The 19,617-nt window shown below is 31.6% G+C and overlaps 1 protein-coding gene across 6 annotated transcripts in view; it reads left to right on the plus strand.

Annotated features, from left to right (window-relative positions):
• Nucleotides 1-19,617, plus strand: part of PIP4K (phosphatidylinositol 5-phosphate 4-kinase) — a 541,345-nt gene that overhangs the window by 344,076 nt on the left and 177,652 nt on the right. For 5 of the 6 annotated variants that reach the window (XM_089594386.1, XM_023390965.2, XM_089594384.1 and 2 more), the window contains exon 4: nucleotides 18,283-18,421. In XM_089594386.1, the coding sequence (XP_089450512.1) occupies nucleotides 18,283-18,421 (139 nt within the window). Of the gene's footprint in view, nucleotides 1-17,068; nucleotides 17,077-18,237; nucleotides 18,422-19,617 lie in introns of all 6 variants that reach the window. The other variant, XM_089594383.1, reaches the window with a different exon arrangement.

Here is a 19,617-nt window from a genome sequence, read left to right on the forward strand (position 1 = left end):
GAAATAAGAAAGTATGGCTAAGTAAAGTCCGTCTTTTTATTGATTCCTGAAAAATTTAGTGTGTAGAAAACGGTCTTTTTCCGTGGGACGGCAGTGTAATGATAATAGTATCATTTTTTTGCTCCAAATTTTGAATTGATGAATTTTTTGGACTTTGTTGATCTTATAGGATGAAATAAAATCTGGACCCCAAGAAAAAAAAAAAAAAAAACCTTCCCGAGTGCGAATTGAACGCACAACTTCCTGTTAACTATACAGTTTCTCTACTACTTGAGCTACCAAGGAGCCGTACATTCACTCGCACTGCAGGTTTGGATAAGTTCTCGCTCTTAATTTAAGCTATTTTATCTCCAGCTCGATTTTTAATAGATATTTTAGAAAATAATTTTAATACTTGTAGATAAGTAAGAAATTTCATATAATACATTTATCGTTGCATCGGCACGTATGTAGATAGTGGAACTTTTTTAATAAGCACGTTTGAAAGCTCTTATGTCCTCTTTTCGATAACAAATGTATAGTACTGAACCATGTCTTGACCATAGACTTGATGATATGTGATGATAATAGTATAATTTTTTTGCCCCAAATTTCGAATAGATTAATGGTTTGGACTTTGTTGATCTAATAGGGTGAAATGAAATCTTGATGTTAATTTACTTTGCCCTATAAGATCGACAAAGTCCAAACAATTCATTTACTCTAGCAGATCTGGTATAAATATCGGACGTGTGATGGGCTCGTTAGAACAGAGTCTGATTAACCTGACAAGTTTGATAGAAATCCTTGAGTAATACCTATTAAACTTGAACCTAATATTTCTGCTAAGGTGGAACTGAGTAATAAATATGTTGTTACAAGCATGTAATTCTTGAAATTTTTAAATGGTGTGTTACGTCAATAGGACGGAAAGTATAAACACGGTTGTTGTATGTTGGTGCCCGAATCGCGTATAATGTTTTTCTTACCGAGGGTGCACGGTGAAATTTTTCGCTTGTTGGTACACTTTGTGCCCAGTAAATTGCTCTGGGCCCTGGGGCAGAAAATTATTTTGGGCGCGGGAGGTGCAAAAACCTTTTCTGCCCATGGGCCCAAAGTGATTACAACGGTGCAAAGTGTGGCCCGAAGACAGTTGCACTTTGTGCCCATGGTTAGAATAAATCTTTTTTTTTTTTTTTAATTTTGTACATCGTACGCCCAGATACTGTACATATTTTCTCGAAAAAATTTGAAGTTAAAAGTTAAGCACTATTTTTTATACATTTAACAAATTTTTGTGTGTATAATAGCGTCTTGTTTATTTAATCCACTGAATATTATTTTTCCTACCCATGCTGATTGTTTGTAATTTTTGCTCTTGTAAAACATCACCTCACATCTTCAAAATTTAGTAAAATTCAATCATTCAAGCATGAGTATGCAAAATTATTTTATATGCACCTTAAGCAGAAATTGAAGTACAACCGCTCGTGTGCCTTTATAGTTTCCCTCTTCGGCTTGAGCTTTAATTCAACGCACGAGTAGTTTACTGTCTGCTCTGACTACGTGATGCACTACTAACAGTTCACTGAGGAAGAATCAAAGCTTTATAAAATAAAAATGTAAAATAAAATTTTTTAGTTTTTTTAAAGTCATTCTTACAGATAATAATATCCAAACATGCAATAGGCTACATTAAAATAAAAATTTTTTTAGCACCTACAATATCAAATGTATATTACGCATACTGTAAATTGCAAATTCGTTGCTCATTCATACTTTAGCAGAAATGAATTAAATCTAAAAGGTATTACTTAAGTCTTTTCAGCAGACTAAATAGATAATTAGACCAAGGTCCTATAGGTCTATCAGTCGTCTCATATTTCTAAGACAGTAATTAAACCTATTAGATGCGGGGTAAAAATGCCTATCAGACGTCCGGTCTTTATAATATGCATGCGACATCCAGTATTTTGACTTCAGGGTGCGGGCGTATAAGAAATAAAGCATACATTTCTCTTGGCTCCTACTACGAGATTGCAGTTTTTGTTTACTCTAAGCTTATCTCTTAGGTTGCCTTAGCCGGATTAGCTGTAATTCTGCTGAAATAAATTTTAGCCCCTTACCCAGGAGTGTAATTCCATAACTTTACGCACCACACTAGAGCATTAGATTTAGAAGTTGACGTCACAGAAAATTTAATAAGTAAAGAGCTTTTTAAATCGGAAATTGTATCGTGTAGAAGGTTCATGTGATCATTTCCCTCCTTTATTGAGCAATGTTGAGCTTGGATGTAATTTCATAACTATAAGGATTTTATCGATTGATTGTACAGAAATGATGTAGTCAATCAAGAAATCACTAGGGACTTTTTTTTAGAATTAAAATTTGCAAGCAAAATAAATTTTTTATAGTAGGATTTATTGAATTATGTATTATGGTCTACTGTATTGGATGCACCATATGAAATATTTTAATTTTGATTTAGGATTTAAAATCAGCACTTCCGAATAACTTCTGAAGTATATTTAAAAAAAAGGTAAGAAAGTGAGAGGGAACTGCTTAAATATGGTTGTTTTCATCTTGAGTGATGTCTAGCGCTAAAACTTGCAGCACGCTCTATTTAAACGAGAATTATTCGAAAAGGAGGTCAAAGAAGCTATACAAAAAAATTTTTAAACAAGCTTACATAACCAAAAAACTAATTAATTTTCTTAATCTCAAAATGAAGGCCTTAAGCAGCTCAAGAATTCATTAAATATTTTTAAACAATTGTATGTAATAAAAATACAACCAAAACTGTTTGTCCAAAAAACATAACGGCTCTAGCCCATCTGAAAATATTATTAAACAAATAAATTTGTTCGGGGTACATTATACTTTTAAATATAGTATATGATCTCTGTACAGATACTAATCAACCCTTAAAACCTAGCCCAATGTACTTTAAGTAAGCAGTGGCTTGCTCAGTACTAGCACCGGAGCGCTGACTAGTAAGTTCATTGCAGGTCATCGAGTAGAGCACTATAGAGCAATACATCTAAGCATTTTCGATACAGTCCTCGTGACATATTTTAATTTGTCAATGAGCTTTCTTTTATAGATCGTAAATCAACTATTTCAGAATTCTTTCTTAAATTTAACTTCCTTGGTTTACAAGAAAATTTTCGGCATAGCAGGTGTTTCGAGATACCTTTCTTTCGTTAGCCTACAGAAAGAATGATATCGATAACGTAGTTAAATTTTATTAGATGCGTACTCATTTAAATAAAAAAACCTTTGATGTGATTGATTGTTGGGTTCTCCCTTACCATGGTGTATTTAAGACCACAAGTTTCTACTTTAAGTTACGCAATCTGTTCAACAGATCTGCTAAAATTTAGAATGGTTTCTCTTTCAACAAGTTGTTGCACACAGGTTAGAATTTGCTACCAAATCTCTGAAACTTGATAACACTCTGGGTAAATTATTGTTTCACGTTTTCCGCGGACCTCGAGAAGGTATTTAGTCAAATTTGAGTCAATGAGAGGAATCAAAAATCTTAACGTATTCTCTGGTACTTATAGCTTTGAGCCTCTTTAGTCACGTATCAGTTAAAACTCGTTTTTAGCAAATTGAGTAATAAAACAGCTGGCTTAAGATTATAAGGTAGACCTTGATCTGTCCTCAGCAATACTTAAAAATAAAATTTACATGGACAATGTTGTATTATTTGCCCATTATGTTGTAGAAGCTCAGGAAAAATAAGCCAATTACAAAGTGTAATTAAGGCTGAAGGCTTCAGATTGTATAAAAAGGTTTCTTGTGAGCCAAATCTCTTAGGAATGTTCCACCAGCACTACTTGCAACTGCTCCATTAATTTCGTTTGGTGACCCTTTCACTGAAGTTATAAGCCTTATTTGGTATCCATAAGAACATTATTTGGCTGTAAGACATAATCTACTTAATTAAAGGCTGTCTGGACTAAAAAATCTGTTTTGTCTCAGATGACTTAGTTGTACGACTACCTAGGTATGCAAGCTTCCTGAATAGTATTTGCTGAAGTAATGATCCAATCATTAAGGTTCATGAAGTTAGACTGAGATACAAAATAACTTAAATTTTCCTTTAAGTCTTAGCTTAATTGGGTTAATGATCTTTATCCAATCAATAAAATAAAGATTTCTTGCTGGAATTACTTTACTCCTAACTTACAATCTATTGTGCTGCATGGATTTGCTGATGCATCAAAAGAAGCATACGCAGTAGTGATCTATACCTGTGTAATTCATAACAATGATGTGTCCATTACAAATATCGAAAACAAAGGTTGCTTCTATAAAGACCTTAAGCAACCTTATGTAAAACTGTCCTCTGCACAATTTTTAGCCAAAATCACTTGCCACTTTTCTTTAACAATAAATCAAAGGATCAACGAACTTTATCTATGGCCTGACTCGAAAGATATCTTACTCTGGCTCAATGTGCACCCCTCGCGATGGCTAACATTTATAGTCAACCGCTGTAGTCAAATCCATGGTCTAGTACCTACTGATTATTGGCATTATGTTTCGGATTAACAAGACCCTGTATATGTGGCTTTTATACATAAGATTATTCCTTCCTTAATCATTAGAGTATGAAACCTGTGAGAAGAGCTCTAATATTGTACACCAGTTAACACTTAATTACTTAAAATTTTAATCTATGTATGATTTTACTAATAACAATGGAGCACGATAAGGTAGTGACATATCTTTAGAGTTCTCTGGCTATTAGTAGGGAAGTGTATAAAAAATATTCCAGTCTAGAGAAGCTGCTCAGGGTAACCGTCTATTGCCTTCGATTCATTTTTAAGATTCGATTTTAAATGGCTCAAAGGATAGATAGAGTTAAGCGCAAATGAAACCTAGATAGTCAGAACTGAATAATTTATCTTTATCAATTGTTGAGATTCGTAACTCAATGTACGTTTTTGTATTTGTGCAGTAGTTTGTTTATTTAGAAGCTGAACAAACTTACTTGTGAAAATTCTTAGATTTAATTTCTTTCAAGTTATCTACCTATAGCTGCTTCATAAACTTAAAACCCTTTATGCGAAATATTCTTATTAGAGTAGGAGGAATATTAAGCCTTTCTGTTCTCAGTTTTCAAACCAAACACACATTACTGCCATATCCCAGCTATTATTTAAAAAAATAAGTGATTGATAGAGCACACCTACTATCCTTGCATAGTAGTCCTCAACTTACTCTAAATAATTGTCGAAGTAAATTCTGGATTTTCAGGGGCTAATAAGCGGCTCATTTCACTACAGCTAGAGGCACGAATGAGAGAGATATGTCAGGCTGGCGGCTTCTCAAATAATGACCAACTTGCCAATGCTAGGGTTATTCCTTTCCCTGAATTTCACAAGAGAGGTATTGATGATGTGGTCGTGTTTGTTTGTATGCCTATCTGAGCTGTAAACTTAAAGGTCTTCAAGGACTATACAACTTAAGTGTTCGTTGCTGCGGTTCAAAGATTTCTGGCTGGACGAAGTCACTGTAGTTAGCTATAAAGCAATCGTGGTACTAACTTTGTTTGAGCTTTCTTGCATTAAAAAATACTGGCGAAAATCGGTTAATTCTTTTGCATTTCTTAATAAACTCTAGGGAATAAAAACTAACTGGCACTTTGATCCGCTAGGTGCTCCTCCCTTATAAAACAAAATGTACCTTAGAGTTGATGGTTAAATCTACTAAATATCTCAAGCGATTAGTTTGTTATAAGGTTGTGACATTCATAAAATATTTAACGCTTCTTTGTTAAAATGACATTTGCCTTATTTTTAGGCCAATTGCCCCATTAATATACGATCTAACAGACTTAGAGCCTTTCACTGCTGCTCACCTTTTAAATCGACAGCCTGTTTGTATAATAACAGGATCTGACCAATCCTATAAAAAATTTCTTAGCACTCAGCGCTGGATACTTGTAACTCAACTTTTTCAAAGTTACTTGAAGCGCTGGTCTCATGATTACCTTATATCGTAAAAACTCATTCTAAGTGGCTTACATTAAACATACCATTATAAATAGAGGATCTTGATTGGGAAATCACATGAAGTTATTGAAATTGAAATACAAAGTTGTTAAATAAATGTAATTATTTTGTGGTTGTTAATTATTATATTAAATTATCATTTGGAGCTCGCAGGGGGTAAAATTTTAATAGTATATATTTGACGTTCGTTGAAAAAGTACAACAAATTTTATTTTTTTTATGGCGTTATGCTGGTGTTTATATCCTTCACTAATGCTGTCAGGGTAAACACATGTGTATCATATAAAATAAAAAAGGTTTAGACAAAAGCTGCGTTTATCAGTGGCTTAAAATTTTTATAAGAACCGAAAAGATGTGAAGTGTAAAAAAAGTACCAGGAGCCTGAGCATGTTAGCACTGGAGTCAATAGCATTGGCTAATCGTTACTGACTACCTAATGTCATCGACCCAGGTCGATGTTAGACCTGGTACACAACGACACAGTTTTGCTTTAGAGGCTTATAACTGGTGACTCATAATGGGTTTGTGGTTATAACGTAGTAGCGAAAGCTCGATCATTACACTTAAAGCTGCTGTGTGGTTAAAGACCACAAAAAGCCTGCCAAGTACGGTCAAACGTAATAGTTTCAACTACAGTTTTTTTTGATTGCAGGGGTGTGTTGCATCATAATTTTTTAAACGGAGTAGTGAGGTTATAAAAAATATTACCTTAAAATTATGTGCTATTGGCGCGAAGCAATCTGCTGAAAATACTTGGATTTCTGGACGATCAAAAACTGGCTTTTGCACCTTGATAACGGTCTTAATCACACATCGTTGCTTATACGCAAATTGTCGGTTAATAAAAACAACACAGTTATGCTGTCTTAGTCACCGTATCCCCTAGACCTGACTAATAGAGACTTTTTCCTGTTCCTAAAATTTAAGCAGCTCATGAAGCTTTGACGCTACCACACAAAAAACAATATTAAGACGTCAATGGAAGACGAGCTAAACAAAATCACACAAAAAGGATTTTCCAAAGTACCTCAAACATTGCAAGAAACGTTGGCATAAATGTATTATATCAGAAAAGAATAACTTTAAAAAAGAGAACAGATATTTATGAATACATGAATACTTTTCAAAGAGTACGAAATCTGCTTTACTTTTTCAGCAAATCTCATTGATATGTATAAGTGGGGCTCCACTCCCCTGTGCACTCTGCGCTCCAATTCCCTGCTTATGTTAATAAGTACATAAAAAGTCAGATTAACTGCGTTTCACAATAAATTTAATTTGATTGTTAATTTCAGAAAACGTCCAAGGCTCGATCTAATATTCATTGGGTTAACATAACAAAAAAATCAGACGAATTTTTTCTTAATTATTTATGCTGCAGAACGCTTTAAACATTTATCTATATTAAATCTAGAAAGGTACATAAACAAATAAAATTATTTATGCAGGCAATTAAAAAAGTTAAGTAGATTTTGTCACCACTTTTGAAAGTATTGTAACAATAACCACAACTTTTTAATGGCAGTTATATACATATTCAATTTACGTAAGGTCTGCATAAGCTAATTTAAAAATAGTTATGTTAGAGTCTGTGTAGGTTGGTATGGGTCAATGTAAAATGTAACTAAAATTAAGTTGGGTGTGAGTGGGAAGTAATTCGGGGGTTTGCGAAGCGTCTGTGGTAGTAGGTAAGGGGTGATAAAGAAGTCTCCTCTAGAGTTAATGTAAACAAGTCGTACTATAAGCACAAACAAAATCAATTTGTGACATTCGCAGAATAAGTAATGTGTATTGTAACACGTTAGCCGGGGATTGTGACTAACGTGTGTGGTGATTATTACTACTCATAATTATTATTATTATTATTTGTATTATTATTATTATTATTACTTTACCTTTAATGCTTTTATTTACGTTATGCCATGCAACGTTTAGTTGATGGGATTCGGAAAGGACCAGGTATAGTCAGTATTGTGCGGCACCGAGTGCAGCAATAGGTAGTGCTGTACAGCACTCGCAATTGGATAGCCCTTGTATTTTCTTTAGAGGCTCTTATTTATTGTGTACTGAGGCACCACTCTATCTTAGCTACTGTTGGCGCCGCTCAAAACAAGACACGACAATACGACACATTTAAGTATTAACTGTTTATTTATTTCCATCGATAACTGTTATGGAAATTACACTCAGGGTGCGGCACACCACAAAGGTGACGATTCCTGAGTTGTTGCTTGCTGTTGCCACTAAGTAATATCTCGTGACGTTGTTCACCTGGTAACTAGCGGTAGGGGACTTGGGCTGACTCTGTATCGCAACCGGGAAGGGTAATTAGGGACGACCATTTTCACGCATGCGATATACAGCACCAACTCTATATATATTCACATACCAGGATATTGCTCTGGTGGAGTGCTTGGTGAAGCTCCGAGCGATGCTACGAGCGTCGAGGGCACTGGAAAACCTGGGTGACCGTGTGAGGGCTGGCTTGTGTGTGTATGGCACTGAAAGAGGGCTACCTATGAGACTCTCGCCACTTATTATCGGTGACAAGGGCTCTGTGACGTGTTTGGATGTATCTCCAATTCACCACGTCACAATATATACCTAAGCTCATATGGCAAGTAGAGCTTATACGATATAATATACATCTCCCTACGTTATATAGTTGTATTTACGAAAGTGAGTCTCACCCCCCCCGCTATCCCCTGCTCCTCCACAATTCACACAGTTATTTGCTTGTTTTTACATCATTTTTGATCAAATTATACTTGACTAACCTCCCCCCCGCTCCCTCTCAGCTCCCCCTCGCTCTCCCTCCACCTCCCCTCCAAAAATACTTATTAATAGAAAATTTTACCATCTAAAATGTTGACAAATATATGTAATTTAGTACTCAAGTCAAACCTCGTTCTCAGTGTTCTCAAAGTCACTAATTATAGGTCCCCCTCTGCCTATTCTCTCCCCCTTACTCACTATATGTCTCTGAAGGACCACTATTTGTTTTACTTGATTCAACTTTTACATTTGCAATCTCTTTCTGGTCCATGTGTACTTTACCTAAATATAAAATTCTTGATTAACTAAGGACTTAATTAACAAAAAGACATAATTCAGAAGAAGATATAATAAAATAGACAAACGTAATCAAGCTTTTAAAAGAATAATTCATTCTGATAATTTAATGTTGTGACATATTATGTGTCGTTTTAACCCATCTGTTCTTTTAAAACTCTTTCCACATTTTTAACATATTTTTTTCATGATTTTCATGAATTAAAATGTGTCTGTTTAAATGTGACGATCTTTGAAGTAACACATTTTTTAATTACTGAAAAATTTCTTTCCAAACAGTATTTTCAATTTCTAATGTAATCTCCGATTCAATTTGAATAAAAATTATTTTTGGATTCTTACATCTTGATAAAGCATTGTATAATTGTTCGTGAGAGAATAAAGGTTTTTAATATACAATTCTAAGAAATCTAAACTCTGTCCTTGTGATTTGTTGATTAAGATAGAAAATGCTAATACAAAGGGAAAGTGTTTACTATATAAGACAAAAGGTAATGATGATGCCAGTATTCAATGTTATTCTAGGAATATACACTTTGCTTTCTTTTTTTTTTCCCGTTACTATTTCTGCTTCTATATTATACTTGAATAATTTTGTTATTTTTAATTTTGTGCCATTACAAAGACCGTCTCATATACTTGAAGTTCTTATTAACATATTTTTAATTTTTATTCTTGTGGTGAAAGACCTTCTCTGATATTATTTAAAAATTCTAATGGAAAATTAGTATTTATATTATTATCTGTTTTATCAACTCCTTTGTGAGTCGCGTTTTCTGCTGTTGTAAATTAATTCTCAGCCTGCATTGATAATTATACGAGCAATGTTGTTATTTTGTCTAGTCAATCTGTTAGCGGGGGGTTAGCGCTCAGCGCGCGCAGGGCTGCGTTAGCTTCACTTATATATATACACATATGTATATACACACACACACATATATATATATACATTTGTGGGGCTTCGTCCCCCTGGGTGCTCTGCATGTCAACCCCCAAGAAAAAACAAAAGACCAATGAATTCAATCTTAAGTTAAATTTTTAAGATACAATATCAACTAATTATAATTCATAAATTATTTACATATAAAGAAGCCAGTAATGTCATGTTACCATATCAGTTTAAAAAATCTTAGCTTGGTTTTCAATTCTGAAGAATATACTTAGTTAACAAGGTGTGTATATAGTGAGAAGACCATATTAGGTAAGATTTTATCGATAGTAAACATAATCATACTCTTTTACAAATTGATAAAATTTTTAAGTTAGAAGAAAAATCTTGTAAATTGGTCAGTTTATTAATTACTGTAAATATTTAATCAAAGGGAAATGAACATCGTTAAAAAATTGCTTTTTGTCCTCGTGGTTTAGAAAAATTGTTTCAATACAAGACCTTGAAATTTTGCATTATTTCTCTTGCTAAATTAATTTTAACGATGACATGAACTCGTGTTGCCTTAATATTACTTTCTAAAGGAGTTACGAGTCACAGAAATTTTTGTTTACCATAAGATTAATATAACGTTGACCGTTTATTTCTCAAATCAAAATCAGAAAGAAAAAAATTAATAGAAGGAGATTTAATAGTTGAATAAGAAACTTCAATGATTACAAAACAAGCATAAGAAATAGTCGACAAAACTTAGAGTAATTTATGTAAAACAGACATACATTTTAGAAACGAGTGAATGATTTTAGTCGAAGATTTCCGTCAAATTCTGATAGTTTTGTAAAAGAAGAGTAAAAGTAGGATTATATCCAAAAGTTTAAAATCACCTCATTTTCGGTCATACTTTTATACAATAAAATGAGGTAATAATATTTTCTGTAATGACCTAAAATTCATATAATTCTTGTTAGAAATCGGAAAAGCACAAATAAAATTTCCCAAAATTTGTGAAACATGGAAAACTGATTATGTATACTTGCCATTTTTTTTTTTTTTTATATTGAATACATAATGTTTTTTTCACTTCGCATGGTGAAAACACTAATTTTTACAAAAACAACGTTTGGAATTATTAACCAGAAAAAAGTTACACTAACTAGAGCATAGATCACAGAGCTTAAGAAAGGGTAGATAAGTCTGACGACATTTATATAAATTTTCAAACTACCTCACCCAAAAATTCAATTTTTGGTGGCAGTCTATACGGACAAAAGACAATGTTACTTTCCTTTGGATGCGACATCTTTATTGTGTACTCCTCTTTGTTTGAGAGAGAGAGATAGAGAGAACGAGCAGCAGTGCAAAAATGCAGAAGTATTAAGTACTTAACGACGCTGAGTATATTTATTTTTTCGAGCTGTAAGAAAACTTCTACATCACGCGCCTAACTCTAGTATGACTATAAACTTGTCGTACAATGCATGTATTCTCTTACGGTAATATACAACGTAGTAAATTTCTAATCTCAACCTGAATATGAAAACAATGATTAAATAATTGCAGGAAAATCTTATAAAAATCAAACGTGTGACTTTTACAGTAACTGATGACCAGGAGTCTAATAAATAATTATATCAGTGTTTAAATGTTTAAACGCTGTTGATATACAAAAATATTTATCAAATAATACAATTTACAAGATGTCATTTAATACCTTGACAAATTTATAGAATTTTTAACAAAATTACGTTGTTCTGATCGACTTCTTTTGCTTTTCAGGCCTGTTAACATCTGCTAACAAATAACCCTTGCTTCGCTTGGGTCGTAAATGTTAGCGGATAATACAGGCTCTTCACTATTGCCCTAAACATAACCTAATTTATAAATAATATAATATTTGTGAAGGTTTTCTACCTCGTGAGCTAAATTTAAAAATTAAAGCGATCATAATACTGATCAGAAATTTTAAAACTGCTGACGGCTTATATAATAACACAGGATTACAAATTACAAAATCATTGTAATGCAACATGGTATCTGAAATTGTAGCTGGTAAAAAAAATCGGAAAAAAATTTTTTATATCAAAGATAACTATCAATACTGAAAATACATCTTTATTCCCCTTCGTTTTGTACCAAATGTAGTTTCATTTAGTATAAGCATTTTTTATGACCATTATTAATTAATTAATAAATCTCAAGGCCAGAGTTTCGACAAAATTGGTTTTTCTAAAAGAAAATTGATTCCAGCAATTGTATGTAGCTTTATCAAGATGCAAAAGTAAAAATGTATTATGCATTCAAATTGAATAAGATAATCAATTAGAAATAGCAAATATATTTTATAAAGAATGTTTGTTCTATTTAATAAAATTGTGTTCAATAAAAAAATTTTACTAAATAATTTTGTCCTTAAGTTTTTCTAATAGTATTAAGAAGTTTAAAATGTAAAACGAAAAATTTCTTTTTCACATTGAAAATTTTAGACTCAAATATAAGTAGTGTATGACAAATTTTTGTTCTAGTATATGATTTGCTTGGAAAAAAAGCAAGCAAAATAATGCAGGAAAATTTAATGAATTATTTCGAATGACTTTTCTTGAAAAGTAAGACTAAGAGCGAGAGCTAGCTAGCTAGAATTTAAATGCTTAAATGGTTTCTTAATTACATATTGCGTGAGTATAATTTTATTATGTAGTAGAATTATACATTCTCAATAATATGATTATCATAGTTATTGAAAATCTAATAAAAAGTTACCAGCAGGCCATTAGAAATAACCAATAGGTGGTGCAGAAATTTGCTAAACATTGTATTGATGACAATCGTACATGATCGTTTTATTTAAGATAACGGAGAAACGTAACAAATTTTTTAATGAAAGTTATTACCTATTGTGTAGAGTACTGAAAGGTTCCTCAAAATGAAGACCTTATTTAAATAAGGGAAAATGTTATTCAACTATGTAGGGATCGATAGGGAGCCTATGAATAGGTTTTTCTCAAAGTTTTACGAGGCAGTAAAGGGCCTCCGGGTTTTTTGAAAATTGTGGTGGTCCGACTTATGTTTTAATACGCAGGTACGAGGAACAAATAGTGTAAGCAAACTAGATTCTTAGCTGAGAAATCTAGACCAGGCAACAAAAAATTTTTTTGCATGGATCTCAAGTCCAACAACAAATGTTACTACATAATAGCTGAAAAAATTTTGCAATAGGTGAAAAAAAAATGGTAAAACTGGAAAAAAATTTATGTTATTCAGACAAAAAGTATTCTATATGCAAAATTTTTAAACAAACAAAATGAGCTTTGGTGTGCCTGAATTGACCTGACCGTTTTTTCGCACATTGTCTATAAGTGCCAATTCGATCCTCTTTTTCAATCGCTTGTAACTAGCGTTCTTATTAGCATTATGACTACAAATTTAAACAAAACATAGATTTTTTGATTCTCAACAACCTCACAAAATTTTAAGAGGATTAGATGCAAATTTTTTGCAAACCATCAAATAAATTAAAAAAAGGTCCTTCCTCAAAACGGCTATAAATAGTTGTTAGACCAGATAGAGCCATCTTTCAAAATGCCTTTTCTTAGTAAGTTGGTAGTCTAACACTGGTTAAATTAGTGTATCCCTAACTTTTTTGTAAGTATCCAAAAAATGTATCAGAAAATAGTGGTTTTTAGCAAAGTACCAGCTGTGGCGCTGGGATAGGCGCGCTGCCGATTTAGGCTACGTCCTCTTCCTCGCAATGCTTTGAAAGTGTTTCTGAGCGAGTTACTTTAAACTGACTTGGTCAGCAAAATTATCAATATCTTCTGGTCTGAGCATCGTTAATTAACAATTTTTGCTTTAATATTGTTTTATTTAGTTTCTGTTTTCGTTTAAAGATTTTTTTGGATGATTACATTGTCTGCAGTAGACCAAAAAATGAATTTGATAATAAATAATATATAAAAACATCTATAAGCAATTATAACAATATTAGTATTTGTTTATAATAATAACAAAAAATAATTTTCAAATTTTTCTCTCATAGTTGTCCCTACATGCTCTAATAAAACGTGGTACTCTTACAATAATTCTATTAAAGTTTAAACTACTGTAAAAAATTTATACATGAGGATACATAGTGCAATGAGTGTCATACTACTATCTTTGCAGCAGCTAAATTTTTTACTAGAATGTTGTTGATACGTGCAATCTCAATACTATCACCAGCTACTTAAAATTTAAAAAAATTGTTAATTAATGATTCTCAGATGAGGAAATATCAATAATTTTTTCGACCACGTCAGTTTGAAGCAACTTGCTCGAAAGTGCGTCAATGGCACTGAGACATGATGAGTAAGCATTCAAGAACTAAAGAAAATTATACTTGATGTTTAAGTATGACGTTTCGCTGAACAGTTTATCAGCCTTATCCAGTAAATTTTATTATTGTTATTTACACATTAACTTTTATAAATTACAACATCATAACAGAAAATTACAAAAAAATGAGATAATTTAACTAGTTAAATGATTACCACGAACGTTTACGTAGAAAAAGAATAGAAGTGAGTAGACACTTTCCTCAATTAGTCAATGTTCCAAGTATGGCTGCAAAATAGTGTCTAAGCTCAGTGAGCAAGTTGTTTGCCGCTCTATATCGTATTTACGACGGTCGATAACGTACTATTGTGTTTAGTATGATTTTTTTTTTTAGTATAACTATAATTGCTTTTAAAAAAATGCGTAAGAGATAAAAATGATTTACTCAGCATATCAACGTATAATTTTCTTATTAAGCGTGTAGGTGTTGAGATTTACATATTTAATCTCAGAAATTATGCGCTTACCGTACACCGCCTTTCTGTCGCAAATCTCGACACTATCCCAATTAATGTTACGATCGCAGTTCGTGATGTGTTCAGAAGTTACAGAGTTAATCTTTTACATGGTATAGTGTTTGCTATAACAGTGTTTTAATGGGCACTTTATTTTGCCAACATAAATGGCAGGACACTTGATACAGGAGAATTTGTACACGACCGCTATCTTTTCAGTTTTTTTGTTGTATCTTTGCCTAGTTTTATAATGTTATTTAACGGTTTGTAAATGGAAGGTAAAACTTTCATGTGACAAGGATTGAGGCTATCATTAAGTTTGCGTTAGAATTTATTGTTAATGAAATATGTAAAGACGGATAATTATTTTGTGGTAGAAACTAGATTTTGATATATTGAAAGTTTAAAATGTTACAACAAACGTATATTAAATATGAAAATTGTTAATATAACAATACAGTTACCAAAACCCGTAATTGACGTTGTATCTTGAAGAAAACCAATACAGGCAGATGTTGGTTAATAAAGCTGATTTAAGCTTTTCATAAGGAGTGAACTGTAAAATTTATTATGATCGCTGGATATGTAGCAGAAGGAGAGAAGGAGGAGGATAAGTAGTAAGCTGCAGGTGTGCAGCACGTAGTAAACACTTATCAAACAATAAAACACTGAACACAATACATTTATTCAACAAGACTAGATTGAAACTAAAGTATAATTCCAAATTTTCTGAACGAGCTTAACAACTTTGAGTTTAATTAGTGGAGTCCCATCGCATGGAGACCTGACAATAAATAAGTTAACTATAAGCAGTTTTATTAAGGTTTGAAACTTTACTAAGGCAGGTTAAGTTGAAACCGTTCTACTAGGAGACGTCACTCTACAAGGAGGACTTATTATTATGAATGGTTTTACTAAGTGGTGTGGCTAAAAAAGCGGACAGACGTTGACTGGTGGTTCAGCGCTGCGCACAAGTCTGGAACACTCAAGCGCACACGCACACATATACTTACAAGTTAACATATGTAATCGCTCTTCTTTAGACTCACACAAGAATCAGCAGACTACTTTAAAATACTGGGCTTAAAAATGCCTTTCTGGAATATTCACCTGTGGAAAATAATTCTTACAGTTTTTCTAGAGGAAAATAAAACTATCAAGGGGCACTAATAGAAATAGAAAGGTGTTAAAAAATATAAAAAACTAGCTCGAAATTTGATGTTTTAGAAAGCAATTAAAAAAATTAAAATAAATATATTCTACATATTTGCAAAACTGTATTTAAATTTCGATTTTCATTATGTAATACGTCTTGACTAGGCAACATAAAAATTAAACTTTTAAACATTAATGCTGTAATTACTTTTAAAATCATAATAAATGTTAAAAAGGAACCAAACGTTAAAGTGCAATATTTTATTTTAATAGAATTTTAGAAGGTCACTACACTAATATGTTAAGAAAGAATAATATATAGTTTTATGTGCAGAATTCGGGTGTTTTATAGAAACAATGCCTAAAAGGTACTAAAGATATGTACATGATATTATTCGAACAAGTTGAGAAGTGAAAAATCCTTTAAGGCTTATACAGTGGAACAATCTCCCAACTAGCTTTCATACACTGAATTTTTGTTCAATACACTTAAGTCGGTCGTGTTACTATCAGTTACGAAAACTATTTATTCTAGTTACTAGTCGACAATAATAAATTTATTATGATTTTTTAGTTTAAGTTTAATTATGGATTCAGAAATGTTTGTTGATTTAACTGTGCGTTCTTTCTTTTTAGTTTTATGTCATCTTTTAATAAAATTTATAACTGCACCCAAGCGTTAATAGTGATCATAACATAGAATACATTATTCAACAAACTGCAAATTGCCTATATAATTAGAATTTCAAATTATGATATCCTTTTTTCACGAAGTAACTGTTACTATAACACAATGAAAAACCAAAAAGTTTTAAATGACACAACTTTTGATTTGCAAAGTCATTAGATCGATGTCAAGTTTCGTATTCTGTAGTAGAATTTAAGGTACGAAGACTTTTTGGATGAACTTCTCGAACATATTTTTAATACCATAAGTTTTTTGACTAATCATCATTTCTGCAAAGAGTGATAGTTGGTAGGAACACAAAAAAATTGTTATTTTATTAGGTGAACAAGATGAAATCGATGTTACGAATTAAAATGAGTATACTAAAATTAAGAAACAGAACCTGGCAAGTTATGTCATTAGTGTATACAATTAAGCTAGCGCATACTCTTTGAAGCACCGTACGTCATATTTATAGGCAGTAGAGAAACAATAACCTCCCTTATGCATTAGCATAATTCAGTGAGCAGCTACATTAAGCATGTATCATCTATTATACTTTGACTTAAAATGCTGATAATGCAGAAGTTTTTTTGAAATTTTCATGTTATTCGTAGAATGGTGACTATAATAATTATGCTAGAGGTATCTGACTACTTATTTTAAGTCGTAAAATCCATTTCACCTTATTGACCTAATAATACAAAAACAACTTCTTGTGTTTAAATCAATCACTATTCTTATCAGAAGTGATCTTTGATTAAAAAAGGATATTTATAGTATTATAAATGTATTAGGGAATTTTAAGTTATTCCAAAAGTTTTTTAAAGTGAAACTCCACCATGGAGTACGAAACTTGACATTTAAAAATCAATATCCTGAGTTTGCTGGTCAGAAGTTATATTTTTGACAATCGTTTCTGTTCTTTAGTGCGTAATAATAATAGATGATACAAAAAGCTGAAGCGCAAAATTAAAAAAAAAATATTTTGAGCTTACGTCTTAAATGTGCAAGTGATTGTTACTTAGTGTAATCATATACCTACTTTATAGTATATGACTACTCCAAAATACTGATCCTATGTTATTATGGTTTGATCAGCAGAGGGTTGCAAACACTTCTATGTCTAAAAAATTAGGAGCTCCTTGGAAATGCATTACCTTAAAATCTAGATTTTTAATTTTAACATATAAAATTCTTTTAATAAAATTTTAACAGCGTTACGCAACTGAAAATCATATCATTATCTGACATTAGCTAACCTGCTTCAAAATCGTTTGGCAATGACACAAAAATTTAAATTTCTGTTTTCTCTAGATGATGTTTCTGTATGATCCTAGATCTTTTAAGAAAAAACTAGGAATAACTTTTCTCAGTGATTACATCTTTCATTAGTGTGCTAATCAATCTCCAAAGAAGATTCGCTTGGAACACAGTGACCTGTTTTCAGAATCTTAAAAGACAATTTTAACTATTTTTAGCACTTTTTTAGGAAGCTAAATTATATTAGCTATTGTTTAATAGTATAAACATTTTTGCTTAAAATTTCTATTTTGAAATAGCATTTGTTTGTATAACTTTTATATCGTTTTTAGTTGAAGAATTTAGTTGTAACATTATATTTAGCATAAAATTTAGGGATAAAAATCAATTCCTTTCAATTTTTTTCAGATCCCAACCTATCCTTGATGAGTCTTCTGGAAAAAGTGGTGCTAAATTCTATCAGTCATATGATAAACTATTTATTATCAAAACTTTAACGAGTGAAGAGGTTGAAAGAATGCATTCATTTTTGAAACACTATCATCCGGTAATTAATTTACTTATTATTTATGATTAAATTTCCACAATGTCTTGATATCAAATTTTTTCTGACAGTACCTAGAATCATAGTAAAAATCCTTAAGTAATGTAACCGTTTTGTATAATTTCTTTTTTTTAATGTGATGCTCATTATTAACATGCTTTGTATAAAACAAAGCGTAAGAAAACATCTACTTTTAGTGCTTATTACTGTGTAGTCTAGCTCTAATAAAATAAAATATACAATGTATTTAAACTAATAAATATGTATATTTAATGAGCTGCCTCACAGTACACTAATATTTAAGTACGTAGATACGAAAAGAGAAAATAATGAAATCAACCTTATGCGATTAAATCACGTACATCTCTAACTGTTATTTACAGAAATATGCACTGTTTTTTTTTTTAAACGTAGGAATAGTGTAATTCTTATTAGCAGTGAATTAATGTTTTCGTACTTCTTATCTTGATTAGGTTTCTTATTCTCTAAATGTGTTATGAATTGATAAACTTTAATAGCTCTTATTCTTCACATACCTTGTTGTTTTAAAACATAATAACTTTGACTGTTGTTTCTAAATTAAAGAATATTACACTACCAGAGGTAACGTACATTTTTTTCTTCATACAGCTGTTCTTTAGTTTTTTTTTAAATCCATACACCCTACTTTTTAAACTTTAAAGAAAAGGCATGTGTAACACATTCATTGTTGAATCAATTCTAGTTTTGTTATTATATGCAGCTTCTAGCAGTCCAATTAAACTTTGTGAATTTTCTGAAATTATCAAACTTTGTTGGAAACTCTAAAAAAATTAAAAATACTTAGTTTTTGTATTTATTTTGAGTAAATAGCACCTTCAAGTTATATTTATCTAGCTTCTTTTCATTTTCCTTGTCATGTTATACAACTTTCTACTTGGATTATTTACTTTGTTTACAATAAAGATTTTTCACGTGTACTTTTTTTTACACATTTTCAGAATTTTTACCTTATTTTTTTTAAGCCTGTACACGTCTCTACTTGTATTATTTTTTCTTGAGTTCTAAAAATTAGAACTTATAGATAACCATACAGTTTTCCAAACCGAAGATATTGTTTATATTTTGTCAACCCATACCTTGATGAATGGATCAGTGTTCAATGTGCTTGTAGATTCCTTCCGAACCATCAGAACAGAAACGATTACTACTTATAGTTT

This window comes from Copidosoma floridanum, unplaced genomic scaffold (genome assembly GCF_036245765.1).
Source record: "Copidosoma floridanum isolate Cflo_tuat_1 unplaced genomic scaffold, Cflo_Japanese_pri ptg000021l, whole genome shotgun sequence".
Taxonomy (NCBI): Eukaryota; Metazoa; Arthropoda; class Insecta; order Hymenoptera; family Encyrtidae; genus Copidosoma; species Copidosoma floridanum.